The following is a 20,193-nucleotide window of genomic DNA, read 5'->3' as shown; positions in this document are numbered from 1 at the left end:
GTATAGTTCAAGACTTCTGTAGCTTTGCTCCTCTCTTTAGGATCTATTGCCAATAGCGTATGAAACATTTTCAGTACAGCGGTGGTCAGTCTGTTCCATGGGGATGGTGGGTCAGCAACTATGGGGCTATTTTGCCAGTCTGCAAACCTGCTGTACCTTTGATCTGTGGGAAGAGCCACCCACCATGGAAACTCACCAGTGAGCAAGCAGAAGAGAACCACTCCAAAAGCCCACACATCGATACTGGAATCAGCCTCCAAGGTGTCACTCTTTGCGAGTTGACACAGCTCAGGGGACATGTAAGGTACTTTTCCTTTCAGGGGTCTGATAGCAGTTCCTTGGAGATGTGTGAGACCAAAGTCACTCACTTTAATACAGTGACATTCTTTATCAAACACTAGAATGTTGTCGGGTTTAATGTCCCGGTGAACTAGTCCTTTGCTTTCCATAAATTCCAGTGCACTGGAGATCTGAACTGCACATCGCTTTGCTGCAGCTTCTGGGATCCCAACCTGAAATATAAAATGCGTGTCATTAACGGTCAATAAAAAGTATTTTCCATAATGTAAGATTTCTGCAATGTTTATCAAAAGTGCAGCTTAAAGGGAAAACAATATTTCCATATTGCTACATCTAACAGGTCTCAGTGTAACTGCAATTGTACTTGTAGAACTATTATGGTACGTGACTTCCTACTTACAGGAGCCTGAATGAGTGAGAGGAGATCACCAACTGGTGAGAGCTCCTGGGCAAAGACGAAGTGTTCACAGGTCTGGAAGGCTAGACCATAGCTCCCGATGACATTGGGATGAGATGAGAGGAAGAAGGACACACTGAACTCCATGAGGAAGATTCTCTGTGTTGTTCTTTTCTTATCCAGGAGTTTCATAGCCATCATCTTATCTGTAAGGAGGAGAGGAAATCGTGGTTAGTTGTGAATACATAAAATGTGCACTCACTGCTTATACTGTGAGCTCGATGTAAGTTTCAATTATGTCTGCAGCATTTGTCCATGTATTGATCCTCACCCCTGTTTTATCAGTGCAGTTCTGTATATTACATTGTAAAGTGCAGAGTACAGCATCAGTGCTACATATGAATAAAGAAGTTTGTGTATACATATATGTATGAATCTTTTATAAAGACCAATGGGGTGCGCTCACTAACTACACCTGGGTAGCAGTTGGGCTTTTAGGAGTGCCAGAGAGCAGTAACAAAGAGGTCCACCTGTACCTGTCAGTGAATCAGACAGGATGGTGAATGGATGCACTGCCAAAATACTAACACTCATTGCATTATTAATATCTGCTACTATTCCCGGGCCTGACCGAATAGGGGCACTAGTTTGTGGGGTTTTAGGGAGGGCACTGGAGACTTAATCACAGGGTATGGCTGGGAACTTTGTCTTGATGGATGTGGTCCAATCACATATTTTCTAGTCTAACCATCTCTATTAGCTCAAATATTCCCAATATGGTGGGCACGTGTTTCGCCAGATTTGACTTGATACTATCTATGTTATTCATTTGCTTCCCTGGTGAAACCTCTGTCCAACTCCCTGGCTAACTCCTAGTGAAGGGGATACTACACAACATGTGGGAGTAAAGCCCTTGGTGGCCACATTTTGTACATGAATGAACAGCAAGATCTTAAGACATGGATGGCAATTTGATCACTCACCTGTGTTTTTGTCCTTTACCATCATCACTGAACCATAAGACCCCCTGCCAAGCTCCTTTATGACCTGGACGTGTTCCTGCAGCTCTGCATGCTGCAGGCTTTGGGATGTTAAGGTCACCAGTCCTTCTAGGATAAGCTCAATATCTGACACATTTGAAGCCATTGTTCACACCTGTAAATCAAGGAATTGTAATTAGTTATATTTAATCAGTAGTTTTTATAAATATCTTAACTTTCTAATACAATAGTATTGCAGTCTGTGTAATCTAACTAATATATCTAAATGAGTTACATTGTAATAACCACTGTGTTTAAAAAAAGATTAATGAAAATGAATGTGTCCCTATTACCACACAGTTTTGATCTCATAGAAAATAAGAGACCACAAAATACATTATGGTCTGGGATTGTAATAGGAAAAATGTTGTATATTACGTGAGAATATTGGATATTTGCTAGTAGCAAAAGTGTCACAAAACTATGAACATTCATCCAGACTACAAAGAGTGACATTGGAGCGAGGGAGAGAAAAGGGAGAGAGGGAGAAGACTAAGGAAGGGTGAGAGGATACAGTATGTGTGTGAAAATGTCACAAATTTACAATATACTTAAACATTTTGCTAAAGTTTTTGTGAGCCAAAATTGGGGACATTGGCACATCTCTAGTGACCACGATTCATTCCTCTAAACAGATCTCAGAGCCTCTCTGACAAGTACAAATGACCACACAGCATATTGATTAGGGGCCATAGAATGAAATGGGAAATAGTCCATCTGGTCTTATTACAAACACAAAACATTTAATATCAATGTTTTTGCCAATATATAACAAAGCTCATAAATCACTTACCTCTTCTTTCAGATGATATAACAAAGCTTGCTGTAGCGATATGACAATCCTTTGACTGTGGGTCTATAATTTGTGTCTCAGAGTCTGATGGATTCTCCAGCTCAGGGTCCTGCAGAAGAGTCCTCCAGAGGATCACCAGGCACTTGTGAAAGTGAATCTGTAGAGTGGCACTATTTATTTAGACCACTGCATTGTGGGGTGGAAACCTTGTAAGTCATGTGACTCACATATTAGCATACTAGGCATTGTTAAATAATTAGGTCTTAATGTAACAGATCTACAGTGGGACCCCACCCTTATCCCTGAATTGTGCACATTAAGTATCCATTGATTAGTGGTATTAGGAGTAGCCCAAACTGTTAATGTTTCTATAGAATGGCAGTTTCTACACACAAATAATACCTCGTAAGATCTTTCTTATAATTATACTGTAAGCAGGAATCAGGTTTTATGGTAAAACTAATTGAATAAAAAACAACTATTAAAAATAGTAAATTGAGAAAACCCAATGTTATGATACATTTTGGAACCAGCACAAGGGTTTATTACAGATGTTATTTTTATAAGCTTTCAAACGCTTACATCTCTCTTCTTTAGGCAGAGAAGGTAAAACAGCAGAATCAGAGACATGTGGACATTGAAGTCTCACGAAGAGCAAAATATATGAAGAATTCTTATGTTTGTCCAATAAAGAGAACTACAACATTTGATATAATTTCTGTACCTACTCAGTGCTTTCAAACTCATATTATTTAATGTGATTGAAAGTTCAAATCTATCATACGGTAGTGTGTTACTCATATATATGAGTAAAATTGGAGCGAGGGAAAGAAAAGTGAGAGAGGGAGAAGAATAAGGAAGGGTGAGAGGATATGTGTGTGAAAATGTAATGAATATACAATATACTTAAACATTTAGCTGAAGTTTTTGTGAACCAAAATTAGGGACATTGGCACCTCTCTAGTGACCACGATTCATTCCTCTGAACAGAGCTCAGAGCCTCCCTGACAAGTACAAATGACCACACAGCATATTGATTAGGGGCCATAGAAGGAAATGGGAAATAGTCCACCTGGTCTTATTACAAACACAAAACATTTAATATCAATGTTTTTTCAAAGCTCATAAATCACTTACCTCTTCTTTCAGATTATATAACGAAGCTTGCTGTAGAGATAGGACAATCCTTTGACTGTTGGTCTATATTTTGTGTCTCAGAGTCTGATAGATTCTCCAGCTCAGGGACCTGAAGAAGATTCCTTCAGAGGATCACCAGGCACTTGTGAAAGTGAATCTGTAGAGTGGCTCTATTTATTTAGACCACTGCATTGTGGGTGGAAACTTTGTAAGTCATGTGACTCACATATTAGCATACTAGGCATTGTTAAAGAAATGAGGTGTTAATTACATCCTTATGGAACAGATCTGCAATGGGACCCCACCCTTATCCCTGAATTGTGCACATTAAGTATCCATTGATTAGTGGTATTAGGAGTAGCCCAAACTGTTAATGTTTCTATAGATTGGCAGTTTCTACACACAAATAATGTCTGGTAAGCCATTTCTTATAATTATACTGAATACAGGAATCATATTTTATGGTAAGACCAATTGAATAAAAAACAACTATTAAAAATAGTAAATTGAGAAAACCCAAGATTATGATACATTTTGGAACCAGCACAAGGGTTTATTACAGATGTTATTTTTTATAAGCTTTCAAAGGCTTTAATATCTCTTCTTTAGGCAGAGAAGGTAAAACAGCAGACTCGGAGACTTGTGGACATTGAAGTCTCACGAAGAGCAAAATATATGAAGAATTCTTATGTTTGTCCAATAAAGAGAACTACAACATTTGATATAATTTCTGTACCTACTCAATGCTTTCAAAAACTCATATTATTTAATGTGATTGACCCAGAGGAAATTAAACAGACTAAAGTCAATTAATGTATATGTGTGTGTATATATATATCTGACAAAGTGGATACTGCCATGAAACGCATAGGAGTGGTGCTGTGCTGTAATAGTTACAACAGTGGGAAGCGTTACATGAGACCCTGCAGTCTTTCTAAGAGTTTGTAAGAACTTTTGCTAAAATAATCACGTCCATTTCCGCTTCTGTGACATCCGCTATCCCTGAGACAGCGTGAACACAGGACGCGGGTGACAGAGATGTTCCGAGAAGTATGGAGACTGACATCATCCGTAGTTCACAATTAGCTCTTTTTTATATACCCTCTGTAAGGGCTCATCTGTTGTTTTTATTGATCAGAAAGATGCTTTTGTATCGTACATTTCTCGATGGCAGTTTGCGCTTGTGTTTTATGTTATAGATAACATCCAAGGCTGTGGATATCCTTTTTGAAGTTGCGTCTTCTTAGAAGTTTTTGTTCCTTATATATCATTTTTTATATACAATTCAGTTTTGAAATGTTCTTTCCTTTTCCTCTCTCCCACCCCCCCTATTTTCTATATATCTGTAGTCACACATTATCAGACCTCATGTGGTTTATCAAAAGTAAAATATAAGGGAAAACAACATCTCCATATTGCTACATCTAACATGTCTAAGTGTAACTGCAATTGTACTTGTAGAACTATTATGGTACGTGAATTCCTACTTACAGGAGCCTGAATGAGTGAGAGAAGATCACCAACAGGTGAGAGATCATGGGAAAAGACAAAGTGTTCACAGGTCTGGAAGGCTACACCATAGCTCCAGATGACTTTGGGATGAGATGAGAGGAAGAAGGACACACTGAACTCCATGAGGAAGCTTCTCTGTGGTGTTCTGTTCTTATCCAGGACTTTCAGAGCCATCATCTTATCTGTAAGGAGAGGAAAATGTGATGCTGCAAACCTGTTTTATCATTGCTGTACTGTATATTACTTTGTAAAGTGCATAGTACAGCATCAGTGCTATATAGTAATAAAGGGGTTTATGTATAATTATATGTATGCCGTTTTATAAAGACTGTGGAGTGCACTCAGTAACCAGACCTGGGTGTCATTTGGGATTTTGGAGTATGAGAGAGAAGCCACTAGCAGCTCCACCTGTACCTGTCAGTGAATCGGACAGGATGGCAAAAGGAAGTATACCATCTATGTTATTCTGGTGCTTCCCTGTTGGAACCTCATAAAAGTGCAACTCACTGGCTAACTCCTAGGTGGAGACATTCTTTACATGGATGAACAGCAAGATCTTAAGCCAGTGATGGTAACTTGCTCACTGGCCTGTGTTTTTGTCCTTTACCATCATCACTGAACCATAAGCCCCCCTGCCAAGCTTCTTTATGACCTGGAAGTGTTCCTGCAGCTCTGCATGCTGTAGGCTTTGGGATGTTAAGGTCACCAGTCCTTCTAGGATAAGCTCAATATCTGACACATTTGAAGCCATTGTTCACACCTGTAAATTGAGGAATTGTAATTAGTTATATTTATTCAGTAGTTTTTATAAATATATTTATGGGTGGAAACCTATCTTATTTTTTAAACATCTGTGTTAAGATCATGGAATCTGTATAAATCGGTATCGCTGACCTGTGGGAGAGAGAAAACTCTCAAAAGCTTGTCTTATATTATTAATTGTTAGTCCAAATAAAAAAAGGTATCACCCAATACTGAAAGTTCTCATTATGGATGGGAACCTTGTAAGTCATGTGACTCACATATTAGCATACTAGGCATTGTTAAAAAAATTAGGTGTTAATGGAGCAGGTCTGCAATGGGACCCCACCATTATCACTGAATTGTGCACATTAAGTATCCATTGATTAGTGGTATTAGGAGTGGCCCAGACTGTTAAAGTTTCTATAGAATGGCAGTTTCTACACACAAATAATGTCTGGTAAGACATTTCTTATAATTATATACAGGAATCAGATTTGATGGTAAGATCAATTCGATATAACTAATTTAAAAAAAATATTGAAAAGTGAGCCCAATGTTATTATACGTTTTGCAACCAGAACAAGGGTTTGAGACAAGTTAATTTATTTATAAGCTTCCAAATCTTCCATTTCTCTTTAGGCAGAGAAGGTAAAACACCAGAATCAGAGACTTGTGGACATTGGAGACTGATGAAGAGACAAATCTATGAAGAGTTTTTATGTTGGTCCAATAGAGTGCTACACAATTGTATATAATTGCCGTACTGCTCAGGGTTGGAAACCGATGCTTTCTATAGTTATGACAATGTTTATGTTCGTTTGTGATATATCTTTATTTCCTTATTGTCTATGAATTTGTGCTCAGCTGTAAATATGATCATTGCTGATACCTCCTACCTTCCATGTTTCTGTTTGCTGCTGGTTTTACCATATACAGTACTGCCAGTGTTTATATGAACATTACTATTCACTATAGTTTTTACCATTTACTATTTCTATATTGAATGTGCTGCCGTGTTCTTCATACAGTGCTGTGCAGATGTAACACTAACATTCCTTATATCAGAGATATCTTCTTCATCCTTCATAGAAACCAACAGAGTTTCTGCATTTCATATATTCATTAATCCGTGGCCCTTTTTGATCAGATAAAATGCAGCATTGCCAACACACCTTCATGTCCACTTGAGAACACAATAGTGTCTGGGTTTTTAACGTCTCCCTGTCCAACCGAAATACAGGGCTCTGGTGAACCATTAATAAACTGGGGTTAGAGATTTAAACACAAACTGGTTTAGATTGGTAATCCAAAAGGACACTACATTTCCTGAATACATTTTGCCAAGCTCAAAGGGGCTTAATGTTTCAAAATGAGCCTTAGATGTTGCTATCTGACAAGCTTTCAGCAAAATACCGCTAGATATTAAGGAAAACACGGTGTGCACCTTATTTACAGTCTCGGCGTTGGGCAAATATAGCTATGTTAAAAAATGGTGCAAAATAGCATATGAAATGCCTTTAATACTTTGCTAATTGCTTGAGAACTCTGACTCTTTTTACTGCATGCATACGAAGAACAATAGTAACAGTCCCACCAACGAGGCCACACACGGCCGAACCTTCACCGTGCCCTCCAACACCTTGTCAATAAAGAATAAATAAAAAGTGCGCTACTTTAATCAACTGTAGAGTAAATGTGAATCAATTAACCACACATAATGATCACCTCTGTGTTAAATATAGAAGAACAACAACCTCTAATTGGTGATGAGGGTGTCTGCAGCTCGAATATTGGAGTGGCTCAGCACCCCTAAAATATATTGAGACACAAGAAAAAACAGCGCACAACGCAAATGGTGAAGTATGTTCAAAAAAATGATTATATTACGCATTTCATAGCACACGGCTACTTCCTCAGGGAAACACGTAGGATTACTACTGTCTAATTGTTCCCCCCCGATTGGAAGGGTACTCCGAGCCCAACTACTCACTACCCGAGGTTCAGCGGGTTTTTGGCGATTTTGAGCGGCGTTGTATCGGCTGACGGCCATCCGTGCTTGACGGCAAGCCATCATCTTATCTGTAAGGAGAGGAAAATGTGATGCTGCAAACCTGTTTTATCATTGCTGTACTGTATATTACTTTGTAAAGTGCATAGTACAGCATCAGTGCTATATAGTAATAAAGGGGTTTATGTATAATTATATGTATGCCGTTTTATAAAGACTGTGGAGTGCACTCAGTAACCAGACCTGGGTGTCATTTGGGATTTTGGAGTATGAGAGAGAAGCCACTAGCAGCTCCACCTGTACCTGTCAGTGAATCGGACAGGATGGCAAAAGGAAGTATACCATCTATGTTATTCTGGTGCTTCCCTGTTGGAACCTCATAAAAGTGCAACTCACTGGCTAACTCCTAGGTGGAGACATTCTTTACATGGATGAACAGCAAGATCTTAAGCCAGTGATGGTAACTTGCTCACTGGCCTGTGTTTTTGTCCTTTACCATCATCACTGAACCATAAGCCCCCCTGCCAAGCTTCTTTATGACCTGGAAGTGTTCCTGCAGCTCTGCATGCTGTAGGCTTTGGGATGTTAAGGTCACCAGTCCTTCTAGGATAAGCTCAATATCTGACACATTTGAAGCCATTGTTCACACCTGTAAATTGAGGAATTGTAATTAGTTATATTTATTCAGTAGTTTTTATAAATATATTTATGGGTGGAAACCTATCTTATTTTTTAAACATCTGTGTTAAGATCATGGAATCTGTATAAATCGGTATCGCTGACCTGTGGGAGAGAGAAAACTCTCAAAAGCTTGTCTTATATTATTAATTGTTAGTCCAAATAAAAAAAGGTATCACCCAATACTGAAAGTTCTCATTATGGATGGGAACCTTGTAAGTCATGTGACTCACATATTAGCATACTAGGCATTGTTAAAAAAATTAGGTGTTAATGGAGCAGGTCTGCAATGGGACCCCACCATTATCACTGAATTGTGCACATTAAGTATCCATTGATTAGTGGTATTAGGAGTGGCCCAGACTGTTAAAGTTTCTATAGAATGGCAGTTTCTACACACAAATAATGTCTGGTAAGACATTTCTTATAATTATATACAGGAATCAGATTTGATGGTAAGATCAATTCGATATAACTAATTTAAAAAAAATATTGAAAAGTGAGCCCAATGTTATTATACGTTTTGCAACCAGAACAAGGGTTTGAGACAAGTTAATTTATTTATAAGCTTCCAAATCTTCCATTTCTCTTTAGGCAGAGAAGGTAAAACACCAGAATCAGAGACTTGTGGACATTGGAGACTGATGAAGAGACAAATCTATGAAGAGTTTTTATGTTGGTCCAATAGAGTGCTACACAATTGTATATAATTGCCGTACTGCTCAGGGTTGGAAACCGATGCTTTCTATAGTTATGACAATGTTTATGTTCGTTTGTGATATATCTTTATTTCCTTATTGTCTATGAATTTGTGCTCAGCTGTAAATATGATCATTGCTGATACCTCCTACCTTCCATGTTTCTGTTTGCTGCTGGTTTTACCATATACAGTACTGCCAGTGTTTATATGAACATTACTATTCACTATAGTTTTTACCATTTACTATTTCTATATTGAATGTGCTGCCGTGTTCTTCATACAGTGCTGTGCAGATGTAACACTAACATTCCTTATATCAGAGATATCTTCTTCATCCTTCATAGAAACCAACAGAGTTTCTGCATTTCATATATTCATTAATCCGTGGCCCTTTTTGATCAGATAAAATGCAGCATTGCCAACACACCTTCATGTCCACATGAGAACACAATAGTGTCTGGGTTTTTAATGTCTCCCTGTCCAACCGAAATACAGGGCTCTGGTGAACCATTAATAAACTGGGGTTAGAGATTTAAACACAAACTGGTTTAGATTGGTAATCCAAAAGGACACTACATTTCCTGAATACATTTTGCCAAGCTCAAAGGGGCTTAATGTTTCAAAATGAGCCTTAGATGTTGCTATCTGACAAGCTTTCAGCAAAATACCGCTAGATATTAAGGAAAACACGGTGTGCACCTTATTTACAGTCTCGGCGTTGGGCAAATATAGCTATGTTAAAAAATGGTGCAAAATAGCATATGAAATGCCTTTAATACTTTGCTAATTGCTTGAGAACTCTGACTCTTTTTACTGCATGCATACGAAGAACAATAGTAACAGTCCCACCAACGAGGCCACACACGGCCGAACCTTCACCGTGCCCTCCAACACCTTGTCAATAAAGAATAAATAAAAAGTGCGCTACTTTAATCAACTGTAGAGTAAATGTGAATCAATTAACCACACATAATGATCACCTCTGTGTTAAATATAGAAGAACAACAACCTCTAATTGGTGATGAGGGTGTCTGCAGCTCGAATATTGGAGTGGCTCAGCACCCCTAAAATATATTGAGACACAAGAAAAAACAGCGCACAACGCAAATGGTGAAGTATGTTCAAAAAAATGATTATATTACGCATTTCATAGCACACGGCTACTTCCTCAGGGAAACACGTAGGATTACTACTGTCTAATTGATCCCCCCCGATTGGAAGGGTACTCCGAGCCCAACTACTCACTACCCGAGGTTCAGCGGGTTTTTGGCGATTTTGAGCGGTGTTGTATCGGCTGACGGCCATCCGTGCTTGACGGCAAGCCGCAAAATCGCGTGGAGCAACGAATTTTGGATCTGTTCCACACTGAAGCTCTCTACTCCATGAGCCAGCAACCAGGTGGAAGGCCTCTAACATCAGTCGGAAGTTTCTTGATGCCACCCTGAGAACAGCTCCATAACTGCAGAGGAAACACTCTCCGAGGCTCCAGCCCCACACCATCTGGGAGTGCTGCGTGTGAGACTGATCCTGCTGCTATCAGCGTGAGGTAAAGGAGACCAAAAAAGCGCACCAGCACAAACGGAGCAGGAAGGACACAAAAACAAAAATGATTAAAAGGGCACTTTAATGTGACAAAAGACCCATCCAACGCGTTTCGAACGTCACAGCGTTCTTTTTCAAGGATAAAACACAATGTAATAACATCCATTATATACCCTCTTACCTGTGGGCCGTTTCGCGCCAAAAAACGGAACCTGATGATGTCATGACGCTTGCGCGCGTCATCGCGCATGCGCAGAGCGACTCAGTGCCGATCTAAGGGCAAAACAGGTCTCACAGGCAGTGTGGCCATCTTGGTTAAGGGCAGTCATAGAGAAACACAGCCCCACTAAAATAATACATCCTTACGAAGCATACAAGCAGTGCTAATCACTGCACATGCGCGTTAGCAACAAAACAAAACATCAAAAGAATACTAAAATGAAAATGTTTAGAAAATATAAGAAACAAACAAATAAAAACATTCTATAATGGAAAATTTACAAAAACATGATAAATTACAATTTATACTAACACATAAGGGAAAATAAGAGATATATCAAAGACATAAACTCAATTTAACAAATGATTGAAACAACCAATGAACTTGATAAAAATATATATTAATTTAAAAACATGAATACTGCATAACACATATCATATATCTAAATCCTAGGAACCAAAGAAATATAACCAATATTATATATGGAGAACATAATATAAAGTGTTTCCAAGACAATACATCAAATAACCAAGTATACTATAAACTTTGTGGAATTTATAAGATTTAAAGGGCTAGTTAGATCAATAATAGCTCATTTAAGAAGATAAAACTAAAGTGCAATAAAATAGTGGTTTTGGCTATTTTTTGTTCATTGTACCTGCATTTGAGCGCTTCAGCCATTTTCTATATCGGCGTGAGGAGACTGGTAACACATGTCTTAGCACATGATATGCCTGTTTAAATCAACTTTGATGTACGCAGATATAATTACCTTTTAATATAATCATTTTTTTGAACATACTTCACCATTTGCGTTGTTTTTTCTTGTGTCTCAACACCTTGTCAATACCTGGTAAAACAGTCCCCAAAGTACCGTGGGGCCCTTGGGCACCCAACCACCCTGGTGTCCACAAGTAGCAATCCACCCAATGTGTGAGAGAGCGCTGCCCCCACTAACGTGTGTAGCGTTGGTGTACTTGTTAGTACATGCCGGGTGCTCCAACACCCATTGAAGCAGACTGTAGATAAAGGGGCCGTCCGGTCCCACGCCATCGTTGTCAGCAATGAGTCCTCCTCTGCGTTGGCTGATGTCCAGCTGGAGGGTCCCACACTGAAGTCTCTCTCATATGTAGCTGAAGGTCTAGTCCTAGACAACCGGAGGCAAGGATGCAGCCGCGTCCTGGCTGTGTCCCTCACACTGGTACTAAAGAGGCAGTGTCCCTAACTGATGGACCTGTCCCTGCAGCAACCACAAGCTGGGGTGAGTCGGGGCCTAGCTGAGGCCTAAGGAGGTCTCTGGCCTAGTGCAGGGGTCACAGACGCCCGGCACACACAACCTATCCTCTTCTTGTCCAAGCTCCGACTGACTGGTGTGGTCTGAGCGCGTGAAATGTATCTCTTTGGAGAGCAGAGGATTCGGGCAGCCCTATTGGCTATTATGCGACATTTGATTCCAGCCCCAGTGCCTTGTGGAACATGTAGTCCCCACGGAGCCCTTTGCCTGTAATGGCCACCGCAATTGCTGTCCTTCTGCACATGCGCGAGCTCTGTGTAATGGCCGCCGCACTTCCATCACATCTGCGCATGTGCAGCCAACCTCAATATGGAGGCACCCTGCAAGGGGAGCTGCCGAGGACCTTGGCGACCCGCTCGCCATCCTGAATGCTCCCACCTCCCGCAAAGCCGCCTGCACTCGCTGCACCGACGGGTCTTCCGCCAGCTCTGGTGTGGCTCACATTCCCCATAGCGATCAGAGGTAAGGGGAACGAAGGGGGGGGGGCAAGGGGGAAGCCCAGAGGGGGACCTGGCCACACTTGTTTGAATACTATATACAATCGTGTGAGAAAAGATCTCCAATTAGTAGATCTTTGCAGACACTGGTGCTCCTAATATTAAACAGCTGCATTGATAATTGATGAACTGCTGGAACTCCTAAGTAAAAACAAAGGAGACCGCAACTAAACGGTACACTGTATTAGGCAGTGGTGGTAGAGTTCTCTGGTAAAGAAGCCTGCAACCCTAGTAGTATGGAAACCTGATACAATGAAAGTTCCCAATTCTCTGAATGTAGATGCAGTTCGTGGGTCCAGAATAGGATATCTCAGAGTCTCTTGGATGGTAGATCTGAATCTGCAATTACACAAAACAAAACGACCATTGCGCGGTAACCTCTGAGTTATTGGTTCGCTCCCACACCGCTGCTAGCTACTTACTTAAAAGTAGAAGATAAAGGGCCTTGAAAGGTATCTTTAACTTGTGCTCCGGTCTGCAGGCTGGATATCAGTGGATTTCCAGATGGTATTGACCCTCTCCACACAGTTGCGAATATATGCATAAAAAAAAATATAATAGAAAAACCAATGGTATGATACCATATAAAATGTAATAAAACAATAGAACTCACAGCAATACACTCACATGCTGACCAGCCCTATGAACAGGATACAATGTGCTGTCCGCTATCTTGAGAGGATAATGAAGCGGTGCATGTGGATGTAAGGTCCTGCATTAGCCTCCTCCTCGTGGCCACGACTCGAGATACTCTAGCCAACCTGCACTGACCTGATTAAGCTATAATTTGGAATAATAGCTGGAAAGGAACAGAGGATACAGAGGAAAAATCGGATTAGTCGCCGCCTGCGGAACAGATGTAACAGATAACAAATACCTCAAAATTATATAGAAAAGACCTAGCCCTCTTTTAAAAAGGAGGCTAAATCGAAATTTATATTTAGACCTCTTGGGGTCAATGTTTTTAGGGTATAGATCCAAAAGCTTTCACGCCTGGATCTGGATCTTTATCTTGTCTCCCCCTCTCCAATTTTGTTTGGGGCATTCAATGCCCTTACAAACCAATCCTTCTGGATTTTGATTATGTTTGATTTTGAAGTGGTTTGAGACGCTGTGTGTCTCTAAACCTCTTTTTATATTATATATATGTTCTGCAAAGCATCGCTTTAACGGCCTACCTGTTCGCCCTACATATTGTAGCCCACAAGGGCACTCTAACAGGTAGACCGTGAATGGACTCCTGCAGGTTATACATGATTTGATTGGAAATGTTGCTCCTGTATTATTTGATTTAAAGTCTCTACATTTGGAGCTAAACCTGCAACCAATGTTTACCCAGTTACAAGGTACAGGGACCATAAGTGCCTTAAATTATATCTCTCCCCCCTTGGAGGGGTGCTTTGTAGGACCGTCGGATTGTAAACAGAAGCATATAATGTGCAGGAGCAGGGCAGCGCGAGCACTCCCGTTTGGAGTCCATGTCTGCGCTCAGAAGTTTCACGTGATCAGAAGTACCGACCGCGCGTTTTGCGAGGAGAATGCTTTGTCAAGGCCAGTAGAAGGGGGGTGAACCATAGCACTAGGTGAGTTTAAATAGCGTCGCCAATTGATTTTTTTGCCTGCTTTGTGACGGTTGTTGCTAGCCACCTGCTAATTCCTCACTGATACCATATGTGCTTTCATAGTGCGTTTGTAGCAATTGGTAGGGGCTATTTTATCCTTCCTGTGCAGTTACACCTGCAGCTGTGCTGGTACGTCCTCCGTCTTCTTACTTATGCAGCGCAATGATGACGTGATCAGGTACCGCCCACTGCAACGTCGGAGCCCACAGAGGAAGGCTCCATCATCTCTGCGGACGTCGCCACCTGTCACCTGCCACCACCTGTCAGAGGAGGCTGCCTCACTAAAGTATCCTGACGATCGGATCCAGCAGCTGAGGACACTGTCCCTCTGCGGTAGACGCTTACCGACTGTGGTATCATAATATATGAGTCAAATATCGAGATTAAAGCCCAAATCAGATGCTATATGCCTGTCCCAAGATTGATAAACACACAAACCGTGAGATGATAGAAATGTCCTGGTACGGATATCAGGTGGCTCTCCAGATGGCAGTCAGACGGACATCGGACCATGTGAATAAAGATGGCGGAAAGAATACATAGTGTAATACTGTATTTTGTGATTGACTGATGGAAGGAAGGGGAGGGGTGTGGGGGCACTGGGCAGACAAACAAGGGAAATGGGAAAACAGATGCAAAGCTATATCCCAATTTAATAAAACTCATGAAATAAAAATCCATTGATAAAAACAGATTGCAGAGAGTCTCAGGCGAAAGTGGAATCCTACTCGCTGGTGGGGGGATATAAACAGGCAGTACGTGCCGGTATCGCTGGCATGGGGACAGGGGAACCGCTGGAGTCAGATTGGCAATACTGGAAATAGCATCTCATGACATTACATTTTCTTGTATACAGCTGCCCCCCGAATAACAAAAAGAATGCGACATAATTGATACTGAAAGCAGAAAATATCATTTACATTTCCAACAAATCTCCAAAATCTCAAACATCAATGATTATATGTGGGTTTCCCTGATTATGAGACGCCGATACTAGCATAGTTCAATAGTCTCATGAATACAAACAGGGGGGCCCATCGGGTCATACCTGAAATTGGGCCCAACTGGAATGGCACAGATCCCCCTCCCTCATTATATCTGGCTCTTTAATTACTTAGGGCTGTATATTTTGATATTTATTCAGAACCTAGGAAACAAAGCGTGGGGCCGTCCCATCTAACTGCCAAGAATAAGAACTTACCAATATCATTGGCTTCATTTACCATATTAGATCACACTACGGTGTGTAAACATTAGTGCTTTATTTTCACCAATAACACTTATTCTCGGTCATTTCAGACACTTAAAGTCCTACATCCTTAGGGGTTTGTCTAATGATGACATCATAATCAACTGGTCACTCAGAAAAAGGGAATGTGTAGGGGGTGACTATTTGCCTGTCGTAAAGGTTGTTTTATAAACTCCTGAAACATCCAGAGAAATACTAAGGGAAGTTATGTACCAAAGTCTCCCGGGAACAGCAAAAGAGGGGTAGGACCGAGCAGACGTTTCATCGGTAAAAAAGAGAAATAGACAAGAGAGAGAAACACTCCCTGGGATGAGCACGATAGACCATTTCCAATAAGCATTGCACTCACACGGCCACCAGTCTCTGGCAGTCGCTCCATGACGTACTTCCACTAGCCTCAGGTACCTATTTTTTCATGATACGCATCGACATCCCTTAAACTCTTTTCACATAGAACCCATCACTCATCACCCCCCAGATATATCCCTTCCACGCCATTACAAGACACCAGTGCCATTTCATACCATGCACCTTCTACCCTCAGCACAGCTAACCATGCACAATTATCAGCCACTTCTGACACACTTACTCATGCATCAACAGCCCTGTAAGACCCCAATCTCTTACATATACCTCAGATTACGATCGACAAATTAACACACTTACCTTATTAACATGATGAGACAAAAGTACACATACTTCTCTCCTCTGATGTTGGACAAGACAAACAGTTGGATATTTTCCTTTGCTCAGATAAGTTCCACTTCGGCTCCTACATACAGTGATGTATGGTCATCCATCAGTATTACCTGACCTGCTATGTCATCCTGCCATTGATCTGGTGCAATTTCAAAATGAGCCACAAAACATCCAGCTGCAGAATGATTGGACAACCTGCTGGAGCAAGAGAGAGTGGAATCACTGCCGTGTAACATGCACAGTTGCTTTTTCTTTATACATGAGCTCAAATTGGATGAGGCGTCATGCTCAGAAATAACAGATCTGTCCTCAGTTTGACACTTATCATCTATTTCCATTACAAATGATTCTGCAGAAAGCGTGTCTTCCTCAGCTGAGTCAATGTAGGATTCTTCCATATTAGTGTCCACAGTTAAAATGCTGCTAATCTCTGTCTCCGTGTCATCCAGACTTATTCCACTTGAATGGGGAATATCTGTTTTCCAAGACTCACCCGTATAGTTCAAGACTTCTGTAGCTTTGCTCCTCTCTTTAGGATCTATTGCCAATAGCGTATAAAACATTTTCAGTACTGCGGTGGTCAGTCTGTTCCATGGGGATGCTGGGTCAGCAACTATGGGGCTATTTTGCCAGTCTGCAAACCTGCTGTACCTTTGATCTGTGGGAAGAGCCACCCACCATGGAAACTCACCAGTGAGCAAGCAGAAGAGAACCACTCCAAAAGCCCACACATCGATACTGGAATCAGCCTCCAAGGTGTCACTCTTTGCGAGTTGACACAGCTCAGGGGACATGTCAGGTACTTTTCCTTTCAGGGGTCTGATAGCAGTTCCTTGGAGATGTGTGAGACCAAAGTCACTCACTTTAATACAGTGACATTCTTTATCAAACACTAGAATGTTGTCGGGTTTAATGTCCCGGTGAACTAGTCCTTTGCTTTCCATAAATTCCAGTGCACTGGAGATCTGAACTGCACATCGCTTTGCTGCAGCTTCTGGGATCCCAACCTGAAATATAAAATGCGTGTCATTAACGGTCAATAAAAAGTATTTTCCATATTGTAAGATTTCTGCAATGTTTATCAAAAGTGCAGCTTAAAGGGAAAACAACATTTCCATATTGCTACATATAACAGGTCTCAGTGTAACTGCAATTGTACTTGTAGAACTATTATGGTACGTGACTTCCTACTTACATGAGCCTGAATGAGAGAGAGAAGATCACCAACTGGTGAGAGCTCCTGGGCAAAGACGAAGTGTTCACAGGTCTGGAAGGCTAGACCATAGCTCCCGATGACATTGGGATGAGATGAGAGGAAGAAGGACACACTTAACTCCATGAGGAAGCCTCTCTGTGTTGTTCTTTTCTTATCCAGGAGTTTCAAAGCCATCATCTTATCTGTAAGGAGGAGAGGAAATCGTGGTTAGTTGTGAATACATTAAATGTGCACTCACTGCTTATACTGTGAGCTCGATGTAAGTTTCAATTATGTCTGCAGCATTTGTCCATGTATTGATCCTCACACCTGTTTTATCAGTGCGGTTCTGTATATTACATTGTAAAGTGCAGAGTACAGCATCAGTGCTATATATGAATAAAGAAGTTTGTGCATAAATATATGTATGCATCTTTTATAAAGACCAATGGGGAGCGCTCACTAACTACACCTGGGTAGCAGTTGGGCTTTTAGGAGTGCCAGAGAGCAGTCACTAAGAGGTCCACCTAAACCTGTCAGTGAATCGGACAGGATGGTGAATGGAAGCACTGCCAAAATACTAACACTCATTGCATTATTAATATCTGCTACTTTTCCCAGGCCTGACCGAATAGGGGCACTAGTTTGTGGGGTTTTAGGGAGGAGCACTGGAGACTTACTCACAGGGTATGGCTGGGAACTTCGTCTTGATGGATGTGGTCCAATCACATCTTTTCTAGTCTAACCATCTCTATTAGCTCAAATATTCCCAATATGGTGGGCACGTGTTTCGCCAAATTTGACTTGATACTATCTATGTTATTCATTTGCTTCCCTGGTGAAACCTCTGTCCAACTCACTGGCTAACTCCTAGTGAAGGGGATACTACACAACATGTGGGAGTAAAGCCCTTGGTGGCCACATTTTGTATGTGAATGAACAGCAAGATCTTAAGACATGGATGGTAATTTGATCACTCACCTGTGTTTTTGTCCTTAACCATCATCACTGAACCATAAGAACCCCTGCCAAGCTCCTTTATGACATGGAAGTGTTCATACAGCTCTGCATGCTGCAGGCTTTGGGATGTTAAGCTCACCAGTCCTTCCAGGATAAGCTCAATATCTGACACATTTGAAGCCATTGTTCACACCTGTAAATCAAGGAACTGTAATTAGTTATATTTAATCAGTAGTTTTTATAAATATCTTAACTTTCTAATACAATAGTATTGCAGTCTGTGTAATATAACTAATATATCTAATTGAGTTACATTGTAATAACCACTGTGTTTAAAAAAGATTAATGAAAATTAATGTGTCACTATTACCACACAGTTTTGATCTCATAGAAAATAAGATACCACAAAATACATTATGGTCTGGGATTGTAATAGGAAAAATGTTGTATATTACGTGAGAATATTGGATATTTGCTAATAGCAAAAGTGTCACAAAACTATGAACATTCATCCAGACTACAAAGAGTGACATTGGAGCGAGGGAGAGAAAAGGGAGAGAGGGAGAAGAGTAAGAAAGGGTGAGAGGATATGTGTGTGAAAATGTCACAAATATACAATATACTTAAACATTTTGCTAAAGTTTTTGTGAGCCAAAATTGGGGACATTGGCACATCTCTAGTGACCACGATTCATTCCTCTAAACAGATCTCAGAGCCTCCCTGACAAGTACAAATGACAACACAGCATATTGATAAGGGGCCATAGAATGAAATGGGAAATAGTCCATCTGGTCTTATTACAAACACAAAACATTTAATATCAATGTTTTTGCCAATATATAACAAAGCTCATAAATCAGTTACCTCTTCTTTCAGATGATATAACAAAGGTTGATGTAGAGATATGACAATCCTTTGTCTGGGGGTCTATAATTTGTGTCTCAGAGTCCGATGAATTCTCCAGCTCAGGGTCCTGCAGAAGAGTCCTCCAGAGGATCACCAGGCACTTGTGAAAGTGAATCTGTAGAGTGGCACTATTTATTTAGACCACTGCATTGTGGGTGGAAACCTTGTAAGTCATGTGACTCACATATTAGCATACTAGGCATTGTTAAATAATCAGGTGTTAATGTAACAGATCTGCAATGGGACCCCACCCGTATCCCTGAATTGTGCACATTAAGTATCCATTGATTAGTGATATTAGGAGTGGCCCAAACTGTTAATGTTTCTATAGAATGGCAGTTTCAACACACAAATAATATCCGGTAAGACATTTCTTATAATTATACTGAATACAAGAATCAGATTTTATGATAAGACCAATTGAATTAAAAAAAACGAATTACAAATAGTAAATTTAGAAACCCCAATGTTATGATACATTTTGGAACCAGCACAACGGTTTATCACAGATGTTGTTTATAAGCTTTCAAAAGCTTAAATCTCTCTTCTTTAGGCAGATAAGGTAAAACAGCAGAATCAGAGACATGTGGACATTGAAGTCTCACGAAGAGCAAAATATATGAAGAATTCTTATGTTTGTCCAATAATGAGAACAACAACATTTGATATAATTTCTGTACCTACTCAGTGCTTTCAAAC

At 40.5% G+C, this 20,193-nt stretch overlaps 1 protein-coding gene across 1 annotated transcript; it reads right to left on the bottom strand.

Annotated features, from left to right (window-relative positions):
- Nucleotides 1–8,574: 8,574 nt before the first annotated feature.
- LOC142468322 (serine/threonine-protein kinase SBK1-like) lies at nucleotides 8,575–18,771 on the bottom strand. The gene is made up of 4 exons (XM_075574784.1): nucleotides 18,609–18,771; nucleotides 17,628–17,830; nucleotides 16,543–17,439; nucleotides 8,575–8,580 (listed from the first exon to the last, which is right to left on the bottom strand). Exons 1-4 carry the CDS (start codon nucleotides 18,769–18,771, stop codon nucleotides 8,575–8,577), a joined length of 1,269 nt encoding a protein of 422 aa, XP_075430899.1.
- Between the last annotated feature and the right edge of the window lie 1,422 nt (nucleotides 18,772–20,193).

This window comes from Ascaphus truei, chromosome 1 (assembly GCF_040206685.1).
Source record: "Ascaphus truei isolate aAscTru1 chromosome 1, aAscTru1.hap1, whole genome shotgun sequence".
In the NCBI taxonomy this organism is placed as follows: Eukaryota; Metazoa; Chordata; class Amphibia; order Anura; family Ascaphidae; genus Ascaphus; species Ascaphus truei.
This window is presented reverse-complemented; position numbering and strand designations above follow the sequence as displayed.